The sequence below is a fragment of the Falco cherrug genome, chromosome 6 (assembly GCF_023634085.1).
Source record: "Falco cherrug isolate bFalChe1 chromosome 6, bFalChe1.pri, whole genome shotgun sequence".
Classification (NCBI taxonomy): domain Eukaryota; kingdom Metazoa; phylum Chordata; class Aves; order Falconiformes; family Falconidae; genus Falco; species Falco cherrug.
In genome coordinates, this window is record NC_073702.1 from 11,276,014 (window position 1) to 11,299,619 (window position 23,606).

The following is a 23,606-nucleotide window of genomic DNA, read 5'->3' on the forward strand; positions in this document are numbered from 1 at the left end:
GTTAATGCACTTCCGAGAACTGACCAACAAATTAAGTTTCACAAAGAAAGCATTTTTAAAGGATGCACTAAACTCTGATGTAGATCTTGTCATACACTGCAAAATACTTCCCAGACCGGGTGTTTAAGCCTAGGCATTAACCTTTGCTCTTCTCCCAAAACGTCAAAATGTTCTCCGTATATTCAGGCAAATGCTTGGTGAAAGGCACACCTCCACAGACTTAATCTCAACTGTGAGACCCAATGTGCTCACAAACTTCAGTCAAACATTTTTAAAGTAATTTTTCCCCTACCTACAAAGCAACCCCCGTGACAAAGGAATTTGGATGTTTTACCTGGCAGGTTAGCGGCTATGACATTTAAGAGCTAGGTCTCTCATAACTGATGCTTTGTCTGTCACCATTACGTTTGGGAGCTTCAGCACCCTGAATTTGGGACTGCTCACCTCACTTAGCTCCTGCTCCTGTATTCTGCTCCCCTGTTCCCTGAAGAATTGCTACAGAGCCAAGACTAGAAGCCTGGAAAATCGTATTCATTTCAAAAACATCAATGCATAGCAATTGCTCACAGAACAAATTTTTGCATAGGTTCTTTCCCACAGTTGGTTTTTTTGGTTTGGAGGTTTTCATTCCAACTAGGGACATGCAATTTCTTTTTTTTTTTTTTTTTTTTTTTTATAAGTAGTATTTTTTAACTGAAATGATATTCAGTTTCCTTTCAAGCCCCAAGATATTAAAAAAAAAAAATAAATAAAAGATGTAACTTTACAGGCCCGAATGCTTACCCAGCTGTGACACTCAACTAGCTCTGAACAAAGTCAGGTAAGAGAAGCAGCAGCCATGTGAATGTGCTCAGTAGGTGTGTGTATATTAACCCCGGCAGATCTCCTTGCTGGCACTGCTGTATTGGCATCCAAGCCAGTCCTTATACCTATGCCAGCTGTAGTATCTGCCACACAGATAAACTGCAGAGCATGAGGATTCCTTAGACATCTCCTCGCTCCGAACAGGCCATGAATTTGGCTGTCACCATTGCATAAAATATACACCTTGGGTCACTGACTATGAGAGCGATGGAAACTAACAGACCAAAATAAAAGGACATTCCTGTATTAGATAGGAAGGTGTTCTCTCAGGAGAGAACTCAGAATCACGTTGACCAATAGTATGCCTATGCTACACAATAGTAGGAATGGTGTCTTGTAAAACAGTATTTGAAACAATCTCTTTCTTAAGGTCAAAGGTTTCTATTGCAGCACTGAATATGTCACACAAATTTTAGTGTTTGAGAATATTAATTAGTATCTTTAAATTAATATTGATTAATTGAGAACTTATGGATACTAAATGTATTTACATAGAATAAAAATATTAACGCATGTGCTTTTATATGCAACTTTTTAATACACATATTCATTATCTAACAGCAGTCTTATAAAAAGACTAGGTCTTGAGCATTTCTCCTAGAAACTGAAGCATGTGGAAACTCCTTTTTGCCACAGATTCTAAGTGTTATATGTTTGCCTCAATCAAAAATTGCTTTACTTTGCTGAGCCACTAGGCCTTAAAACATGCTCTACATTAATGGACAGTGTAGTCACATCCGCTAGTTTCCTATTTTAGTTTAAAATTCTATGACTGATCAAACATTTCAGCCTACATAGAATAAATATGATCTTCATCTAGCTAAAGTAGTACACATCATAGCATATTTGGTTGTCTTTTGTCTTGTGCTAAAACAAACCAACATGAAGAAAATTGCCTACACAACTTTCTTATGCCTTATCTCAGACCAAGCCCAAATCCTTAATGTTTCAGCTGGCTGGTGTAATGAAAACCTCTTAATATCTTCTCCAGCAGCTTGTAATCTTTCTTTGCTTTTCATTTTGCCCAAGAGCTCTGTATATCGTTGCCTTTCTCTAAAACACACTCTACACCAAAAAAAAACAAACCAACCCAACCCAGACAGCTTTGAAACAGTTTTTCCCATGTACATCTTTTGTACATAACTATAGAAATCAAAACACTTGCATTTTCTCCAGTGAAGGACTCATAGTTTAAACCAGAAACAGATGTAAAAGATACTTGAAAGATAATCATTAACTTGGTAAATGAACCACAGTGGAGTTCTTTCTTCATTTTGTTGGGCCATATTGAAGCCAATTTATACAAGCTGACAAATAAGTTCTGACAATCCACACCAGCTGAGGAACCAATCCATTAGAACAGTAAACATATATATGGGAAAACATTACTATTTGTTACAAAAATTTGGAATGTCAATGTCCAAAAAGGTTGCAATTCAATGAAAAAAGTAAATTTCAGTCTGATGTGTCTTTGTCTTCACTAAAATTTGTCTTATTTCCACAAAAAGAAACTTTATTTTAAACTTCCAAATCACTGAGATCTGTTTGGAATGACTGACACTTACTAGGTTCATAATAGTCCACTACAGTCACTGAAGCATCTTGGATGTTTGCCACTTTGAAGTCTCTCACAGCTGGAATATCCACACAAACCTGTGTTTCATTTAGCTAGAAAAACAAGAGAAACATCCTGAGAAGCCAGGTGATGGTGGTTTCATGGAAGAGGTAAGGACTTCTAGCTCAGTGGTAGTTCATTTAATTTCTGAAGACTTGGAGTCAGGATGCATATAAAGTTGCTTACCTCATTTGTAGTAATTTTGGCCAAATTACAGACTTCTTGAAATGTCTGCCTTCTTATGTATGATTTTTAAGAGGCTTAATCTAGAAACCCCTTAAAAATATAACTGAGTTGTACCTATCCAGTCAGTCTCGCTAAAAAAACAGTGAAACTGTTAAATCAATGTGAATAGCAGATGTTAGTTTACCCAAAGAATACAATGTCTTTCCAAATTTAAACCAAACAATGGCAGAGTCAAGATTAACATCACTACAAACACATTTCTTGTTATTTTCAACTTACAGAGTCTAAATATAGATTGACTTTTCCATTGTCCTTTTCCATCTTCTTAAATGTATTGTCTAATAGAATGAAATCTGGTGACGCAGAGAAACCACTGAGTAAGCCAACCTCCATGAGGACCATACCACTACTGGGAGCTGTGCTGGAACCCAAGTACCTTTTCAAAACACAGAGACAAAGGAACTTTTAGTAGAAAACCAGTAATCCACTCCAAAGAAACTGTTTGATCATTAAATCCCAACTATAGAAGCAATAACGCTTAAGAATACTTAAAAAACAAACGGAAAAAAATGCCAACAAGAACCTTTCTAACAATAAAGAGATAATAATTGATTTCTCTATTATTCTGCCTGATAATTTCAACCACATACGCAAAAGCAGGTTTAGCACTGAGAAAACTACAGTACATAAATCGTATGAGAGACCACACTGACACCACTAGGAGCTTTTCATTGGCATCTATAAGTGCAGGCTTACATCACAAATATGCAGGAAATATTGCAATTAAATACGTTATAAAAGAAGTAATTAAGAAATTGCTGTAGGAACTCTTGAACAGAAATATAAATATTTCCTATTGTGGATGCATTGTTTTGCTTTTATTCATTTTTGGAGGATGAGATAAAGGTATACACCAAAAAAAGTCTCCCAAATCTTTATATTTCCTTCATACAAATTGGTAGTTCCATTAATAGAGTCATCATCAGATTATTTCTCAAAGTTCCATTTTTAAAATGCATAGCTATGTTATTCATCCAGTTTTGGAAAAAGAAGATTTAAGAAGTTGAGTTCCTTCTTTTTTCATACATGCTGCTTATCATTACATCTTCTTCCTATGTGAAAATCAGATGCTGTACTAAAAAGCTTTGCTCTGTTGAGCAAGCCTTACAATACTATGGTGCAAAACAGATCAAAATATATTTATGGTCTGTGCTACAGTGATACCTGCAAAAGATTATTACTTTAAATGAAGCAAATGGCAGAAGAGTTTCACCCCCTTGGCACAGAGGGTAAATGATCATTGTTGTACGAGAATAGAAGTTTCTCCAATCCTCATTTTAAAGGCTTGACAGTAGTTGAAAGTTATTAAACTAATTCTTTGTAGAGCTGGATGGTTTAAAAAAAAAGAGGGAAGACTTGCTTTCAAAGCAATGCTGTTAAGCCTGGCAGCATGGCTGATTAAATGCAGATATGACTTTGAAAGAAATACAGCACAATTGCTGACTTCAGTTGGCTCATGAGATTAGAAACAAATGAAACCATCTGTTGGATGATGTGCTGTGCCAAAGTAGCTGCTATTGAAAACAAATAACTGAATTGGAACTGGATGTAATTATTTCTGCATAATTACTAATAAGAGGGGAGGAAAATACCCAAGCTGCCTATCAAAATACCAACAGGTAACTAAACGCGCTTGGCATTGTCAAGGAGTAAGATATATCCCTAGAAATTATGAGGATCTGGCTGTCTTAACAAAGAAGAGAGACAGTCTTGAGGGGTGGCCCCTGGTATTGTCTCTTCAACTCCATGGTCTCTTTAAAAAGAAAAAAAAAAGTCACCATGCAAGAACGACCAGTAAAAGAAAGAAAGAAGACTTAAAACTTGTACTTGAAGAGAACTGAGAATGTTTTGAGTTAAATTTTATGTTTCAGCTCTTTCAGCAATGTAAGAGCTGTATGAGACCCTCTCATAGATAATGCAAAAGAGGAGAAAATACAACCAAGCTAGTGTACACAGAAAGCATAAACAAGACAGTGAGTAGAACCATCAGCTGTTTCCCAAGCCTGGAAATGGTATGCAGGCAACGAGACTGACCAAAGGAGACACTGGCAGCCCTGGGTATTTGACTCCCAGACAGTGAGTTAGCTTCTCTAACCAAGAATCAGTTCAATTTGAATGAGACATCTGCTCCAGTGTTGTCAAAAATGATACCTAGTTGAGATGACCGTGACCAATCACTAACAAGCTGGTGAAAAGGTGGAATATTCTGCAGATTAGAGAAAGAAAAAAATTGTAAAGCTGCAGCCTCTGTTACCTGACTACACATACCCACAGCTAGCTAAACCGGTGGAGATTTCAGCAGTCTTTCTGTATTTGCCTGCTTTGGTTTCTCTACCAGAAAGCCACATCATGCTGTAAAGATTATAAGTAGACCAACCTGAAACTAATTAAAGAATTTGAGATAGATAATGCATATATTATATAAAATATATAAGCAGAAAAAAAAAAAAAAGAGGATGACTAGTCTATCAAGCTAAGCAACCAGAGATGAAGTCTCAGCCTAAAGAACAGAAACACACTTACTAGAACTTATACCAGTTCACTTTCCATTACAAGAGTTGATGAATCTTAATGTTCCAAATATTCTCCTGGGGCAGTTTTATAATGCCACTAGATTTTCCCCTATCCTTTGAATACTTTGCAATTAAAACATCATCACCCTCGTGCCTTCCCAGAGAAATGGAGCCCTTCCTGTCTGTACTCCTGAGCCAAAGGTCTTAGCCAGAAAATCAGAATGCTCAGCCAAGACTTATCCCAGACCCAACATGTAAGCTCTTTACATGTCAGGAATTTGTGCTAGACTGTAGAAAGCTGCTGACACTTCACAGAAAACTTTAAAAGAGAACAAGCCCATTCTATTTCAAGAGCTCTCATGGATTCTAGTGTCCTTGCCCACCATCTGTATCACTGAATTTGTTACCAGAAACACATAAAAACCGGGCTCTGGCTTTGTGCCTGCTGGCTATTTCCCAAATTAACTCAATCCTCTCTGTGCTAAAATCATATCCACTATAGCTGATTACTTGTATAATGGTGTCACCTAGAGGCTCCATCTCCAGTCACATCTTCCTTGTGGTAGGCTGAGCATAAAAACAGTTCCAGGCATATGGTGTTTAAAGTTTAAATAAATAACAAAAAGAGGATGTGGAGGAAATGAATGTAAGAGTAATCACGGTAGATCAGGTGGTACTTTGCAAATCTTGCATTTGCATTTACAAGGAACCCATCAAAATGTCACAAGACGAAAACAGTGTTTCTAGAGGAAGTATTCACAGATTAAATCCTAAAATACAAAGAATGTAGTCATCTCAACATCCTTCTAGATAATAAAAGGTAGAAGACTAAACCCACAAATATATAGATACAATGTCCTATAGGGTTTACCGTCAAATAAGCAGTGCTCTTAACTACAATAAGTGCATACTGAAGAAACTGCCAGAGAACAAACATCTTCATGTATTTCAAAGAAATACATGTTTAAACACTCTCTCAGCAATTAAAAATGAGGCAGCAAAGCAGTCAAAGAAACAACCTGATTTAATGGCTGGCTGACCTAGGAATATGCAATACGACTGTTCATCGTCACCTGTTCTCATCTAATGCAAATTCTATCCAGGTAACATCTTGTGGCTGTTCTGTGGTCTCTGACATGATACTTCAGCAGTCTCAGCTCAGTTCTTAGTAGGTATTTACAGAACAAGAAACATCATCCCAGATGGACCCCCGTCCTCCCGCCTGTCTTATTCAGCAGAAATAGCATCAGCCTGGCTGGAAAACTCATCACCTCTTTCAAATCTAGAGCGATGCTTGCATTATATTACATTACCATATTCATAAGACATACTGGTAAATGAAAGACCACAAAGATACTTGCACAATAAGACAAAACCCCAGCTGAATTTATCATAAATTTATATGACTTTGAATTTATCAAAATATGGATTTTGGCTCCTGCCAAAATTGTTCTGAGCAAAGTTTATTAACAGAGATGACCAAAGAATGATTACTTCTATTCCATGGTGCTTTCAGCACTTCAGAACTTCCTTCTCTCTTCACAAAAAAAATAGATCTACTTCTAGATCAAAAGCAAAGCATTCTATTCATGAAAGGTAAGAGTAATGGGCAGTTGTCACAGTCTGCTACCAGAAGTTAGAATGTGGAAGACATCGGTTCAGTTTTCAAGTCTGTCCACAGTTCTCCATATAGCTAAGAAGCACTTGCACCAAAGAAGCCTTTGAGCATTTTCTTGTATTTCACACAAACACTGCCATGCACCTCAGATATTTAGGGTACCACAACCTTTATGCATACCAGTAAAAGATATCACCTGGCCAGCAACAATTTTGCACAAAAGATCTACTTATTGACTTAGGAATTGCTTCTTAGTTTAACTACTGCTGGTTTTACAAAGCAATTTCTTTATTCTCTTTAGTTATATGTTTATATCCCATACATTGGTAAATCCATACAAACAAATGGGTAGTTAAGCTGATTTTAAATCATTTAAAAGATGTACAGACAAAGAGGTGTATGAGATGCTTCAACAAAATTACCTACCTTGTGCACACATTCAAGGTCAAATGGTTTTTATCATCTTTATCATCCTTTACATCAACATTCAAGTCAAAGGCTTCTTGTTTTCGGACAGACCTGAGCCTCTGACCGGTGTGTTTTGTGTTGTAAATAATATTGAGCTGTGGATTGCAAGTAGAGACATTAGGTTACATATTTAAAGCGAATCTGTGTGGTTAAAACACTTCGGTTCCTAACACTATAGTGCCAGGGGAGTGCTCACAGGAGACAGGATATACATGGCCTTCTATATGACAGTCACACACACGAGATTCTTAGGAATTCTCCGAAAGAACTATCCCTTCTGAAGACTTCGTAATGCAGCAGAGAACCAATATAATTAGCAGGACACAACTGAGGCAAACACAAGGGAGCTGTAGGAGAACCAGTAATTTTCTCCCTAGTTGCCTGCTGGTTTATAATGTGTGCAGCTACTTCCTGACAGTGAAATGGGATGAATAAAGGGAAACTTCAGAGAGCAACACCCACTGGGTTAAAAAAGACAGGCTGTATATGAAAGCAGAGCAAGAGCAAATACATAGCATATGTACAGAATTTGTCTTCAGTCTTCATTTCACAGCATTCATACACACAAAACAGATGAGGAATAGCACGGTACTCCAAGCTCAGAACAACAGTTTCCTTGCAGTTAAGTAAGCAGTTTCATCACCTTGTTCATCTGTGCAAAGACAAAGCTACGGTCTTCAGTCCACCCCAAGGACAGAGCTCTCACCCCCTGTGCTCAACAATGCCAAGCTCTGCTAAGCGAGCCAAGAAGTATGGCAGGATGTCCAGTGCAGGACAGTGACATTAATATAAAATAAGCTCATCTGCTAGGCACAGTTTGAAGAGTTTCCAATTCTTCTAGTGTAGACGTGCATAAGATCCTTGAAACAGTTGTAGAAGAGTGGCAAAATCAGAAGCCCTTAAAAGAGGTCTGAATAATTAGGAGATAGCCTGATTATCTCAATATCCTATAAAATTGTCAAGAGCCAAAGCAGAAATGCTGCAGCTGGAATAGAGGCCACCAATCAGCACTCTCACATTACCAGCCATGACAGAATATTATGCAGTAAAAAACCAGGCTGTACTGCCTACAGAACTGGATTTGATGAGGTAAAGAAACAGCTGAATTATTACCTGCAGTGTTTCTTTAAAACTGCCTTAGTACCAGACTAGAGGATGACAAGTGGGTGACCATTAAATGTATCTATACAGGATGCAGAAAATAGGGTGAATCCTGATGTAATAAAGTTTGCTGATTATACCAATTTATTTGAGGTAGCAAAGACAAGATTACTGCAAAGAGTGGCAGAATGAAAGAAATTTTACGTACATAATAATGGGGTTTGAACTGATTACTACTGGATCTGTTAACCATTTAAGAAATGGTAAATTAGATGAAAATTCAGACGTAAACAGTGAAGTTGGAAGAAGGACACAGTAAAGGTCTATAGACTAATGACCTGCATTGGGAAAGATGAATGAATAGAAAACAGTTTTTCATGCAATGCAAGATTAAATTGCGGAATTCCTTCCCACAAGATGATGTAGATACTAAACTGTACAAGCATTCAAGGGCAAAATAGACAACTTCATGGAACCAAAATTTTCTGAGCCCACAGAAACTATCTTCAGCTGAAGGTCTCAAATAATACAGGGTACGAGGTAGAAGACAGTCAGGTAATGTATTACATGTATTTATCTTATTATACTTTCTCCTGAGCATCCACTTCTGGCTGTTGTGGAAAACAGAACACTGGGCTAGACTGAGCTTTGCTCTGACCCAACACAGTCACTCTTACACCTTCTATCAAAATACAAGAACACGTGCAGCAGACTCAAGCCGAGAAAGGTACTGCTTCTTCATGCAATACACCATTAGCTGCAGAACTACTTGCCATAAGAAGCTGTGGTTGTTAAAAGTTAAGAAATACTTTAAAAGTTACATATTTATGGAAGAAAAAAAGAACCTACCAAGAAACCACCTACCCAGCCAGAGAAAGCACACAGAGATGAACTGTGGATTGGGAAGGCCCCGTATAGCAAATTGATGAAAGGCAAGAGGGCATAGCATTGAGATATCGCTTCATGCTTGCCCTGTTCTAGTAGCCTTCATTGGTCATCCTCTCTCTACTGGTCCCTACGGGATACAGGATAATGAATACGATCAGTTGCCTCAACACATCTGCTCTAGCCTACTTCTGTACTTACACTCCATAAAAGACAGAAAAAATGAAATTTAACTTTGAGAAAACATTCTAATGTGCTTCAGGCTAACTAACACCTGATGCGATGTTAATGGTAACTGCAGCATCCCTTTGCTGTGGCACAAATGGGACACCACCTCTGACAGAGGACAAGAGAATGGGTTGCAGACTCAGCACTTCAGTGTGATGAATCAGCTCAACTTTCAAAACCCTAGAATGACAAAATTGAATACAAGAAACTAAGAAAATATTTACTATCAAAGAATAGTTGACATTACTTGGCAAAATTGTGATTCTCACCAACAGTAAGTTTGCACAGTTTTCACATACAAACTAATATTCATCATCTGTTCCCTTTGTCATCAAGATAAAACACATGGCAGGGCAGAGGGAGGAATCTTCTTTGATTTTGGTAGAAAAAGAAAACCAGAAAGTAGCTCAAATAACTCCCCTTGCAAGACCCCAACATGTATTTTGCTTGGCTAGGGATAAAGGGAATGAAGAGTGCCTCTGGAAAGCCATAGTCCCTTCACAACAGTTTCTGGCAGCTAATGGAAAACTGTCAGTCCAAATTTAAAGGTATAACAGGGGGCTGTCCAAGTTATAGGTTAGCAAGTCTGTTATAGGCTAGCAAGTCTGTGCAAACAGGAGTCTTTAATTTCTGATTTTTGCTTTTGCTGCTACATCTTTCATTCCTTGATATGAAAGTTATGCTCTTTCTTTCAATCCACACACACAATTCCTGTTGCCCTGCCTTGCATCACTGAATTTAGCATGCTGTATGAATACAGAGCCAGTCCTGTACAGGCATTCAGGACAACCATCGTGCAACAGCAAAGACTTATCCTGTAAAACTACTCTGCAGGAGAAGGCAGTACCAAGGATGAAGCCAATCTAGAAAGCCTGCCAGTTAAAGGCATGCAGAAATTTTGGTGAAGACAAGCTGGCGGTGCCTCAATGATATGTCATCACAGAAACAAAGCTGTTTTAACTTTTGCCAGAAAAAGCTAATGAATGGGAATTTACTGCCAATGAAGGATGTCTGAAACCACATACTGAACAGGTCAATCAGCTAGTATTTTCATGGAATAAATTATTGCTGTTATAGTCTGACTTTCCCTTCCCGATTTCTCATGACAAGGAAGGAAAAATCTTTTTCAAAACAGAGTTTAAATTAAAGCCTCCTTCTTTATACACTCTTACTATACCAGTAGGGACAAAAACTAGCATTAAATCAATGAAACAAGCAACTGCATTTCTTCTTAACCCTTTTAAGAAGCAGCTGCCAAAGCTAGAGGCAGATCTGGTCCAGTCTCGTCACGCTGCAACCAGTTCTGGTGAGAGGCCCAAGAAGAGAAAACTAAAAGCTAATTTTCTGCATGAGACAGATGCTTTTAACAGTATCTGACCCAATCAACTGCACCAGGTTTCAAAAAAGTGACTCATTTATAATACTCTAATCGATTTCTCTTTCCCTATCCTTTTTGTTTTTCAACTAGCAGCACAAATGTGCTTGACTGAGGGCATGAATTCAGTGAAATCATCTCCAATATTTTTCTGCCCCTTTTTGACTACTTAGTATCCACTCAAACTGTAATGGAGAAATATGTGTGCGTTTCACAGTGTACCTTTTCCAGTACCATTACACTGATTAACGTTCAGCCTAAGTCCGGTACAAATACACTGAGTGGAAAAAACTGTCAGATTCTCAGTGATGAGTAACAGGTTTTTTCCTCATTCTCTCTCTATACACTACCAAGAGATCAAGGAGATCTCGTTCACCCATCCACTTTGCCCATACCCATCCTCCTTGAGCCTTCCAACCCTCTCCCTCATTGCTAGTCCTGGATTTCAGCGGTATTCTTCCTTCTAGAAAGCATGGGCCATGCCAAATTTTTGAGGCATTTGCCAAGCCCAGCAGACAGCAGAGAGGTATTTCTTCCATGACTTTCAGCAGGCCACCTAGGGAAGACTGCTTCTTTGACTCCTTTCTCTGGAAAGTGCCTTTCGTATACCCTAAACCTACAATCATCCTTTCTTTCTTTCCTCTTGCAGAGAAAGTGTCTTAGGTCTTCCGTGGAATGTGCTCACATAATGAAGGGATAAGCTAGGAGACTCTGTTGACAGCAGGATCATAAAGCTACACATAAACGTCTGCTTTTGCAATTATACTATCCAAAATAAATACATTTTATGTGATCCTGCAGGGTCAAGAGTGAATGCATTGCCAACTTGCACACACAGATAGTGAGATTTCACAGGATATAAGGTGGGGTTGTGGGTTTTTTTCTAAGAATCCATTCTGTTGGGAAAGCAGCCTTTTCCATTAATGGACCAAATCTTGTGTTCTGTGATATTTAAATGAATTACTGTTTTGACACGCCATATTTGGCCAGAAAGTCAAATCCCAGAACAGTGAATCTCACCACTGTACTTTGGCAGGCCTAAGACAATGAAACCCAGCTGAAGGAATGTGATCGCAATGTCACATGCTATCTGATTTATTACATGTGACCTAGATCTAGCTTGTATCTGGGAAAAAGATCAATCTCATTCAAATGACATCAGTGCTCTTTCAGAATACCAGACCTACCAAAGGAAGCAGAAGGCAAGAACCGACCTGAGCAAAGAAAAGGTTTTGGAGAAGCTACTACAGAGTGTTAAGTACAGTATTTTGAATCAAGTCACAGCATCTCTGACTCAAAGCTGCAGGAAAAAAGGCGACAGCACAGTGACCTAAGCATAGAAGATAATCTGGCAATGGTTTCCGAACACCAGTTACTTGGGAGCATATTTGTATGTTCATACAACAAACCAGGAACTTTAACCATGGAGTCAACTACTGGTTATTCTGGGTGGAGGACTTCTGCTCAGTCCTCACCAGACACACTGGTTTGGATGTGAAATTTTCCTGCTGGCAAAAACATAATTGGAACCAACGTGCTTCCACAAAAGGCATTCATTTTAACAAATCGGCATCTTCCAGCAAGAAACAATTTGCTGAAAAGTTTTTGATCTGCTTGCCTGGCAAATAACTTGTCTTAATATCAGGGAAAATTTCTCAACAACGATTAAGGTTAAGTAGCCCTAACTGTTCTGGAACCCTACTTTGTTGCATTCCACATACACACACACTGTAACCACAGATGTGTGAATGCAGTCCTGCTGAGATGTTCATTCCTATCTGGGCCTGCAGGTCTGAATCTAAGCTATACTCTGAAACTTTTGAACTTTGCTGTAAACTTCATTTGCACTTCTGGGAATTAATAAACATGGGTCATGATTTACGGCACTGCGGGTTTTGCAGACTGGTGCTGAACGAATGAGGCGTATCTCTAGCTGCTGTTCACTGCTGATAAGCAGCTCTGAAGGTTTCTTCGCAAAGGTCTTTTATCAAAAGCATATTTACCAACCATCACCATGCTTTTTTGTTTCCCAGACACATAAGAACACCAAAGTGAAGGTCAGGTTGGAAGGAACTTGAGATGGAGTCTGACCTGGCATAAAACTCTGAGATGATTAAAAGCAGCCCAAGTTCAGTTTTCCCAAGTACAGCTAGAAGGAGTCTAGTAGGAATTCTCTGCTTTTGTGATACGCTCAGCAATTGTGAGTTTATCTATATACTTCAAATAAAATGAGTCTCTCATGCTTAGAGGCTAGTATTTCTGTACTACCCATAGCTTTTCAGAAGCCATCTTTTTCACCTGTGTGGTTCTAAGCCACTATCATGGACAGGACGGCAGGGAAGAGACACCCATTAGTGGCCATATCAAATCAGACCCAATACTGTCGTCTTCTCACATTATATTTGTCATAGGGTTAGAGAAAATCTTGGAGGCAGAACAAGATTTCCTGTTATCAGGAAAGAGCAAGCACCTGAAAAGGCTGTTTACAGTTTCCTAGTTCTAAATAGAGTATGAGCTGATCCCAGCTTAATTTGTTTAAATGTAAGTAAAGATGTTTGAATTCATACTACCAAAAGAGTCTTTCACAGGACAGGCGGAGAGGGGACCACTATACCTCCTTCCATCCCTCACCACACCCCCACTTCTGGCTGATGCTAAGCATCTATTACTGCTGGCAGTTTGCAGGATCCTTTGACTCAGTCGTTCATGCTATTTGAGAACAGTGTAAAAATTGCTGGAGATTCTGGCTGTAACAGTCTTTTATTTTTTAACTTTCACAACATTGTTGTATTGTGCTTCAATAAAAGGAAAATAATGCTAATAACTAGCAGTGTAATCTTGTTCTGTACTGATCTGTGCCTTACCATGCTTTACCACAGGTTCTCAATGAGGCACTCCTGCCTGGTCCACATGCCTTTTTTTTAACTCTGACCTTCGTGCCTGCCAATGTATCACTGCAGTGCTTTGTCTTACAGATGGACACTGCATTTCTGCAGGTGGGCAGGGCTGTTTCGATATGGTCCATGAAGTGCCCCAGAACTGTCAATCATCCAGCAGTATTAAAAAGTCCAGGCCATTAAACATAAACAATCACATGAATATGTCCATTCACAATATTTGGTTCAGAGCATTCTTCAATTAGTGAAGTACTTTGGTAGTGATTTGAGACATTTCAGAAGATTGTTCTTATTAGCATGTTTGATAAAGCTCCAAAACACACCTTCCTTATAGAGAGCATATTTTTAGCAAGAATAACTGCACTGTGTACCTGAAAGACAGCAAATCCTACTCCTTGCGCTGCCACTGTAATTGTCATTGGTTGTGCAGGGGCAATCTGAAAGAAAGATAAGCAAAACAGTATTTTCAAAGTACTTTCAGTTAGACTTTACGAAAGTATTCCTCGCTTTCTACAGTACCTCCTTGGTCTGAAGCAGAAAACGGTTTTGAGTATCAATTGAAAATGTTTCTGGCATTTTCAAAGAAGGTGCTGTCACTGTCACATCCATTTCTGTTTTGCTTGCAGTAGTGAGAGTTGCGAATAGACTCAAGGCTTGCAGAGCCACCACCGTGTCCTGTTGAGAGAAACAAATCCTGCATTGAAGAAGCCATCTGCACAGAGAAGTTCCTGTTCATTGGCCATGCCTCGGGGACCTCACAGTTCCTGCATTATCCCATTTGTTGTTTATGCTGGAGTCTTCATGCAGCCACCTCCACACCTCCACTGGGATTCCGCTGGTATGAAAGATCCCAGCACAGAAGAGGGATGGCAACACAGGACAAGTTAGCTACTGTGACATACAATGGAGAATGAACTGGGAGCCAGCTAAGGAAGTTCTGCTCTTGTGCACGCTATGTGGAAGACCTGACATGGTGGTAGACACAACAGTCAGAATCACATACCATGTGAAGAGTGAAGAGAAAGCCAATGAGGAAAGCAATCTGCTTTCTAGATTTATTTGGTGACTATGCATTAAATATCCAATACTGCACAGGAGTTATTCAGGGTACCTGACCACTGAAGCAAAAGCTACAGGTCTGAAAAAATATTAACATTTATTAAAAAAATAGCCTGAAATGAGTTTTTATCATACCCCTGGAAACAATTTCAAAGGTATTCAGCCCATTTTTTAAACTCTATATTTGAACTAAAGGTTTTGTGCAATTGTTTAACCACTGCAGAATATGTTTATAAACACAGTATCATATATCTATACGTAATTTTTTCTTTTCTTTGTGTATGATTGCAGGCTTAGCTCTCCAAGTTTTGAATACAAGAGGCAGTTTTTGAATATTTGGTCCATCACAGTTTAGTGAATGATAATTTTAACATCCACTGTTTTCTAGAAAAAAAAAATTATGTCTCTAACGCTTCTCAGGGATTTTTGCTGTTATGTAATTCATTTTGCACCTATTTTTAACCAGTGACAGTGAAGGAATTGGCTTGCAGGCTCAGCATACAGAGGTGGTTTGTTTATTCTTAGGTCACTTCTAGTAACAAAATGCTAACATAACAGAAGCTTTGATGAGCTATGACATGGTGATTGTGCCATACCTTAAGGTGCCACTATGTGCTGCCTATTCACTCTAAACGATTAGAAACCACTCTCCTTCCCATGCCCCATCCTTGTCTGAGATGACCTGCTTCACTGATTTCTTAAAATCCAGAAAGATCAGCTGATTAGCAGCAGTGCCAAAGTTGCTGGTGCGCTGAACCACTACAGCTGAGATCCCAACTCCAGTGCTTAACATGGTGTGAATGAAGATACAACTAATGGGCTACAAAAACATTCAATAGTCTGGAGTAAGTGGCTGACTTTTTCAGTAGGAGGCTAATATTTACCCTGAAATAGTATCTTCAAGTACTTCTTTGCATCTGAATGACTCTGCCCTTACTCAGCCCACTCACATGTCAGTTTGTGATGAAGATACACAGCTTGGAAGCCCAAACTGAAAAAACTTCTTTCACACTGAAGGGAATGAAACTACAGTGACCTATCAGATCTGTATGTCTGATCTATCTTACAGACCTAAGGGGCTCTAAGATCTTGTTGGAGAATCTGATCTTAATCAACTGAAAGCAGAAATACGCTTGCCCTTACCTAAGCTGTGAAAACCAAGGAATACTGTGAAGCGCTTTTTCCAAGTCCTTACAATTACATTTCTCACCCTAAATTCAGAGTTCAAAATATCTAGAAATGCTATCTGACATTGCTGAACATGACTTCAGAGCTCTTCCACATCCTAGGCTCAAAAGACTCCCAGAAACACAGGTGAAAAACAAGAAGGCAAAGAACCACCTGCAGAGAAGATAAATGTTCCCCTTGGCATGCTCTAAAGCAGGAGGCATACCCAAGACTTTTCACCAGGACATATTCACATCTGGAACATAAGGTACACAGCTCAGTATGACAATGCTGTGTCAAATACACAACCTGAAAAGTTAGGAAATATGGTCTCAAGCCAGACTCACAGGCCCACCCCTCTTGCCCAGCAACACAGGCTTTGCAGAATTTGCTACTCTTTCCTACCCTTTAAAACTACATTCATATATATGCTACTTTTTGTGTGAATTGTATTCCTATATATATGAAACATGTACATTTTATGCCCAAACATTGAAAGTATTATAAAGCAAAATATACTGATTGCAAATCAAGAGTAAACTATACCATGTATACAAATTGCAAGAAGTTATCCTAATTTACAAAACATCACACATGCAACAGATTACTTTCCTACTTACTGTTTAAAAATATATTAAGTTTCTAATGCAATAAACTCATGGAAGGAAACACTTCAAATATTTTTTTTTTAAGCAATCTTAGAAGTTAACGAAAAGTATGGAGTCATTTCCATAAATTAAAAGAAGGCATCTGGAGAGACACTGTAGTAATTCTGAAATCAAAATAGCTTAGACCATAGAAGAACAAAAGGATTAAATTAATTTCTCAACTTCACCCTCAAGGGTAAATGGTACGCTGCTGGATTTTCAAACTTTACCAGTAAAAATTGTTTCTGAAGAATACAGAAAAGCTTTTTCAACTCATTTAGTGCTTCAATCAGCCTCTTCAAATAATAAGCAAGGATTAATGCATCAGGAAAATACTAGAACCTCTGGGCAACTAAGCTGGTTCTTAAATTGCATTTTATTTAGTAGAACTAATTTCAATTAATATGAACAAACGTTTGAAAATAATGAAGGATGGCCTGTACAGCTTGGTACTAGGCAGCACAATGAAATGTGACATTTTACTGTGACCAGCATTTGCAGTTAATTTAAAAGCTAGTTTAAACTAATGCAATCCAAAGGACTATACACATTTTCTGGATGCCGGCACAGCTTACAAGATGTGGTTTCAAGAACATGGAAACCTCCTGGAGATAATGAAGATCTTCCAAATTTCATGGCCCATCAAAAATCTATGCAATAATGAGGACAAAGTACATTATTAAGTTAAGACCAACTGCCAACAAAGGCACTAGGATGAGCTGTTTCTCTAAAACCTACTCCCCTTTATTATCTTAGTTAATAGCCTTTCAGGAGTTTAAGGACCCACATATGGAAAGAATAGAAAGAGGTTCCTCTCCTTGGGAAGAAAGTAAGCAGAGATATTTATCATACTTGCTTGGAAAATCTGATTAATTATTTTTCCACTGGCATCACTTCTTCTTCTTAATTTAAGATTTTCTGTTATATTTTATACAACCAAGGTGACCCTCTAATTCTGTTTTTTATTACACATGCCAATATACTAAAATTGGTAGTCCAGGTTTAAGATGCTAATAACATAAAGAATGCAAGCTTGCACATAACAGAGGCTGTTACAGCAAAACAAAATTCAGTAATTATCACGTAAAAAAACCAAATGGTCTCTTTTTCTTTTTTTTTTTTCCTTTTTTTTTTTTTTTTGTATTAAATATATAGTGCTTATTTAGAAAGTATAATGAAACTCCTCGAGACAAGCTATTACCTGAGTAGAAGAAAATCCCCCAAGGTGATTTCTTTGCTGACTTAACCATTTCATAATAGGGATGCCCTCTGCTAATCTGTCTTGATGAAAGTGTGAGAGCAGAGCATATGCTGCAAGTTCAATATCGATGGACCGTGGCTGCCATGAATCAGAAATTTCAGAAGCAGGTGTTATCCAGAAACGAAATTCTCCTGCAAAAGGAACCAACAATAACCTCAGATCCACAAACTGAAGTCTTTGAACTTCTGGGAAAGACTTTCCTGGGAAAGGGAAATCTCTTAATTAATGTCTACATATGGGATCTAGCAAGCTTCTTTAAAAGTGTTAATGTTTAGGCACATGTCCTGTAAAGGACTGACTGAAGCACTTCATCAGCAGTGGCTGAACTCAGCTACAAAAAAAGCTGGACTCCAAATAGTCACTCCCATTGATTTCAGTGAACTTTACATTGATCCTTTTGTCATCAGTCCGAAGTGCTCACATAAAGGGGCCCTTGTGAAAAGGCCACCTCATTGCTGGGGTGCTACTTTCTCTTCCAGACTAGCATCTTGAGCAGCACAGCTGCTCACTAGGCTCATTCTTGAGTCAAGTCTTCTAAAAAAGTGACTTCCTCCCTTATCAAAAGTGACTGTCTGAAAGACCTAACTCGGTAAACACAGAGGGACACCCAGAAGGCTCCATTTCTAGGCTACAACATTAATCCCTTCAGATTTTTCAAGAGGACAGTTACTATTATGAGCCAAAAAAACCTTCCATTTCTTATACTCCATATAGCCTGTCCTTTCCCCAGAACAGGGGAAAAAGCTGAGTCATGCTGAACTCAGAATTTAAATATAATGAGACAATTATAATGAGAGATTTCCTACAGGAAATGCAACAGACCTCTGCACTGTCTTACAGAAAGTCCAATCTTTCAGTTCTTCATTACAATACTGATTTTAACTAGTTGCCTCCCAACACCCTCCTGATCTACTCAAACCACTTTGGAATAGCTAACCTCATCCACCTCTCTTTAACCAGGCTGATCTTACAGTTGCACATAACACCACAGGAAAACTTGACAAGTCATGTTCTTCAACAGCATCATGGTACTCCCATCAGGAACACGGTGACTGAGACTGAAAGGCCTAGCTTTGTTGTGAATTGTCATTCATTTACGGACACTTTTCATTACGGCTGTCTTGGAAGTTCTCCACTTATTCTCTGTATCATACTCAAAACATTTGAATTCAAAAGGGTTCTCTTCATCTCTAATTCTATACCAAGTTGTAGATATATGATAGGTGGTTTTAAATTTGACAAAAATCCATCTATACAACTGTCTAAGATAGTTGTGCAATACCTTGGTGTTCTGCTCTCTGGTTCAGTAAATTCAGGGCCTCCTTTGCTTTTGTACTTTTTGCCCAGGACAACGCATATGTAACAAGTGCCAAAGTGTAATTATCCGAAATGCCTTCTTCTAGTTTATCTTCTAGAAAGTTTGTAGCACTCTTGATGACATAAGCATGCTGGAAACAAAGATCATAATGAGGAAAGTACAGTAAATAAATATATATATTGAAATATTAAAATTTAAAAGAAAAATTTGTATAGAAACAGAAACATTACTATCACCAAACAACAAAGAAATACTGAAAATCTCTTCCAGAGTCACAGGCACAAATCTCAAAGGCAAGCCTTTTGATCTGGCACTGTCCTTTATGAACGTGAGTAATCTTAATTAAATCAACTGGAATGACTTAACATCCTAAGGATAGTTCCCGCCATAAATTTCTTTGTAAGTTCTTGGACTAAAGCCATGACAATGTTCTTGCTAAAAGCAACTGCCTTTAGATTTTTGCAAAGGCACATAAAATTGAAGGGTCTAACAGCACAACTTTATATTGTCTCTGGTAGATAAGGGAAGTTGAACAAAATCAGGTCAAATTTTGTCTCTGTTCAGATGTCCCTCTATTGCCTTAAACTACCAAGCGTTTTCCAGGTACTCTGACAATTTATGAAGCATTTCAGTAACAAGGAATTCTATTTATGAATTCCATTACCTGTTTATCTGGGAATCCTAGGAGGGATGACATGATATAAGCTGTGAGAGTGACTGGATTATTGGCACCTCCTTGAAGATCACTGTGTAACACTTTCCCAGGCTCATTAAATTCTCCATTTAATTTCTGATGCCGGACAATCCATTTAGCTGTATCCACAAGTACGTCTTGGTCAATATCTATGAATGGACGAGCTTGAAGGAAACATCTTAATACAAAAGCTGATAACCTTGGGGAAAAGATTAAGTAAGTATCACAAAATTAGCAACGTATTACAGCTTTTTCTGTTTAAGATGATATAAGAATACAGTGATGCATACTACATGTTCTACACACATCTCCCAAGCACAGAGGAAAATATATGCCTCACCCAGACAAGCAAGTAGATTAAGCTTAACCCTCAAAAAAATGAGGTTATGTCCTTGTTCCTAAAGATCACCCCTTTAACAGCTGTTATGTTTAAAAAACAAATACAGAGTATAGACTCCAAGTCTGCCAGCACATGTACATCTTTATTCAAATGTTGCTCTCCTGCCTTCTGCTGCTAGGCTAAAGCGGCAAAAATCAGTTTACAAAGTAATGTAGTTATGAGCATGATTTAATTATCATGATCATTCCTGTAACGATACCATTGAAACAGCCTTTTTTATCTTATTATTAACAATGCCAAATCCTGCTTTGACTCCCTTCTTTGCCAAACATGTATTCACGTAACCTGTCACTGCACTATTTAAGTACCACAGTTGCCAGTACAAATAAATTATCTTCATTTTCCAATCCATCAGTTCTGAGTCAAAGGCAAACCCTGCTGATGTCAACCAAAGACGCTCAACGACTCCAGGAGGAGTGACTCAATCAGTGGCACAGTAACCGGGATAGTTCTATTTAAAGTCAGAAGTGCGCACTGAAACGCTTAAGTGTATTTACACTAACCGACACCGGTTAGCTGAACAAAGAGCTAGAACTTGTCTCTTTGCCATCTGCCTAGCTTCCACTACGGTGCTCTCTATGCTTCTCAGGGTAACATTCAGCACTTGGAAGGCTTTTTCAGCTGTATTTACAGTCTCAAAAAAAGGAGGTATGTGCAAGGTAAGTATGAAAGATTTTTACCACCACTAACTGTTCACCCCCTAGGAAATGCCTCAATCAGCCTTCAGCCTCCAGTACGGAAAGAACTGAAAATCTGTTTGAAGCAATGATGATCACATAGCCCTAAATGGTTTCAGTCAACTGCAAGAGTAAGTCATTTAATTATTATTCTTCATTCCTTTGAGGAAAGCAACACAAAAATTTTCAGACCAAGCTAGTCCCCTGGCTAAAATAATTCATCATTCATCTTTTGTGAAATGAAGAAGTCTTGCCCTAATAATGGCTTTGACAGCACATTATTCAGCGGGATGACCTTAGAGTTGGCCTAAACACCTAATGAAAACCAGGCAGAAGGCTAATACAACTGGAAATTTTTACCAGCTTCACAAAAAAATTTTAGTCGCAGGGAAAGTATCTAAAATACTCAAATTCTACAGTGAATCTGGCAGAACTACTTACCACGTGCTCCCAGAGGGATCTTCATTTCCAAAGGCACTAAACGAGCCATCATCCCTCTGGAAAAGTAGCTCTCTTTGGTAGCCTGAAGTGGAAAAGCAGAGATGGGTATTGAACACTTCCCTCTCATGACAGTTCCAGCACAAACTGCCTGCTCATGTGAAGCGAGGCACTTTCTAAGGGTGAGAAGGGCAGAACCTGAGCTTGTATTTCATAAAAAATGTCCCAAACATGTAGCAACACACAAAACTGCAAGGAAGATGATGAGAAAGTGGGCAGCAGTAACACTAAGGATCCATCTATAAAAGCAGAACCAGAAGCTCCCATTCCCACTCATCTGCCACCCAAACACGACAGCTCAGTGCAGAGAGACATGCTCCCACGTAACTCGGTGGCTTCAGGAGTGCAGCAGCAAGCGCAGAGCGGAGTAGCAGCTATAGTTGAATGCTTCATTGCTTTGGGGAGCTGGAGTTATATGTGCCTACAGAAGCACTCTATCTTTCCAGCAGAAGGAAGCACAAGCGAAAATGAAGTCTTTTGCAACTGGAAGGGCAAGGGTACAGCAAAGCTACAAATGCTGCTACAAAGCAGACCCTTTCAGCAGCTTGCTTTTGTGAAATCAAAGGATTAGCTAGCACAAAAGCACACTGGAAGAAGCTGTTCTGAAATGAGTAAAAAATTTCAAAAGACCTGAAGGTCCTGAAATCCTGAGAGGGACCCATTCAAAATGTATCCAAAGATTTTTCAGTATCCAGAACAAGTGCAGCTCTCTCCTGACTGCTGAATATCTATAATAAAAGGGCCCCCACAGGGCTCACTAGCTGCTCACAACCACCTAGCAGCACCCTTAATAGCCGATTTCACTGCAGAACCAATGTTCATTAATCTTAAGAAATTAAGAGCTTTCTATGATATGCTATTTACTGTAGTTCCTGATACCTAAAGCTTTCCTTCCCTTACATTTTGCTTGCCATTTGTGTATCCAGAACAATAACTGTATCTATTTATAGCATTTTGGAAGACATCTTTTCTTCTTTCCTCCCACCTTGTCTTTCTCCTTGGCTTTACTGTTTTAGCTATTATAATTAAGAAAGTATATTCATTAGTCTAACACCTGACAGACACAATAGTGAATCAGCCAGGCAGAAGGAAAACCCTCAGGCAACCATCACTAAGTCCTACACAAATTAATGATTTTAAATATGTCCCATGAGGTCCATCCAGCCACAACCGTTCCCATCCAAAATGTTCTCTGCTTTCACTGATAAAGGATTAATTACTTGTTTACATACTATCCGGAATATAGATACACAGTGAGCGAACCACACCACTAATTACTGAGGAACAAATGGCCTGGTACCTCAATCTAAGTTACAGTGTAAGATGAAATCCTAGTCAGGTCTCTGTATTATAGAGGACATATAAAGACGTGAATCTGAGCTGCTATAGTATACCAGTGCATTTTCCCATACAAACTCCTATCCCAGTAGCATCAGGTTAAGTTTTTGTTTCTTCAGAAGAGTTTGGAATCACAATTTCAAATTTATTATAAAAAAATCAAACTTAAATAAAGGGGTTTTATAATGTATTAACATGACAACAGTGGTTGATTACACGGTTAAAACTGGTGAATCTTTCCCATACAGAAAAATCTGTCATCCCAGTTAATGACCTTGAGAAGTCAAGCCCTCCTGAGTGGGAGGAAAAAGGAAGAAATGGCATTTCTCACCAAGGGAAGCAAGAGTCAATGTCAAAGTTTAAGCCTCAAAATAACGTGCTATGAGGAACACAAATATATATATATATATATATACACACACAAATAGATTGCTTCCTTTTCAAAAGTATCTGACTGCAAGGCTTGAGAACTGAGGTCTACTTCTCTGTGGGACAAGCAATATGTATTATAATCACCATCCCACTGGTAGCGTAAAAGCACAAAACTAAGACCAACGGCCTGCTTAACAAAGAATGCTGAGCAGCCCTTACACAGGGATAAATTAATCTCCGAATTTGTCTAAGATTGGGAGGGATTAGAAAGATGAGCAGAACCAGGGGGAGGATGGAGCGATCACACAGCTATTTCCTGCAGTTAGCTTGCTTTCTTCTCAATGCCAACCCCACTGCAGTCATGC

At 38.7% G+C, this 23,606-nt stretch overlaps 1 protein-coding gene across 1 annotated transcript in view; it reads right to left on the bottom strand.

Moving 5' to 3' along the window:
• Nucleotides 1–23,606, bottom strand: part of CD109 (CD109 molecule) — an 83,478-nt gene that overhangs the window by 5,289 nt on the left and 54,583 nt on the right. Inside the window, exons 24-32 of the mRNA XM_055714682.1 lie at nucleotides 21,475–21,556; nucleotides 19,927–20,155; nucleotides 19,227–19,392; nucleotides 17,885–18,075; nucleotides 14,330–14,485; nucleotides 14,182–14,247; nucleotides 7,283–7,419; nucleotides 2,945–3,101; nucleotides 2,430–2,532 (exon numbers count right to left, since the gene is read on the bottom strand). Of these exons, the coding sequence (XP_055570657.1) occupies nucleotides 2,430–2,532; nucleotides 2,945–3,101; nucleotides 7,283–7,419; nucleotides 14,182–14,247; nucleotides 14,330–14,485; nucleotides 17,885–18,075; nucleotides 19,227–19,392; nucleotides 19,927–20,155; nucleotides 21,475–21,556 (1,287 nt within the window). The remainder of the gene's footprint in view (nucleotides 1–2,429; nucleotides 2,533–2,944; nucleotides 3,102–7,282; nucleotides 7,420–14,181; nucleotides 14,248–14,329; nucleotides 14,486–17,884; nucleotides 18,076–19,226; nucleotides 19,393–19,926; nucleotides 20,156–21,474; nucleotides 21,557–23,606) is intronic.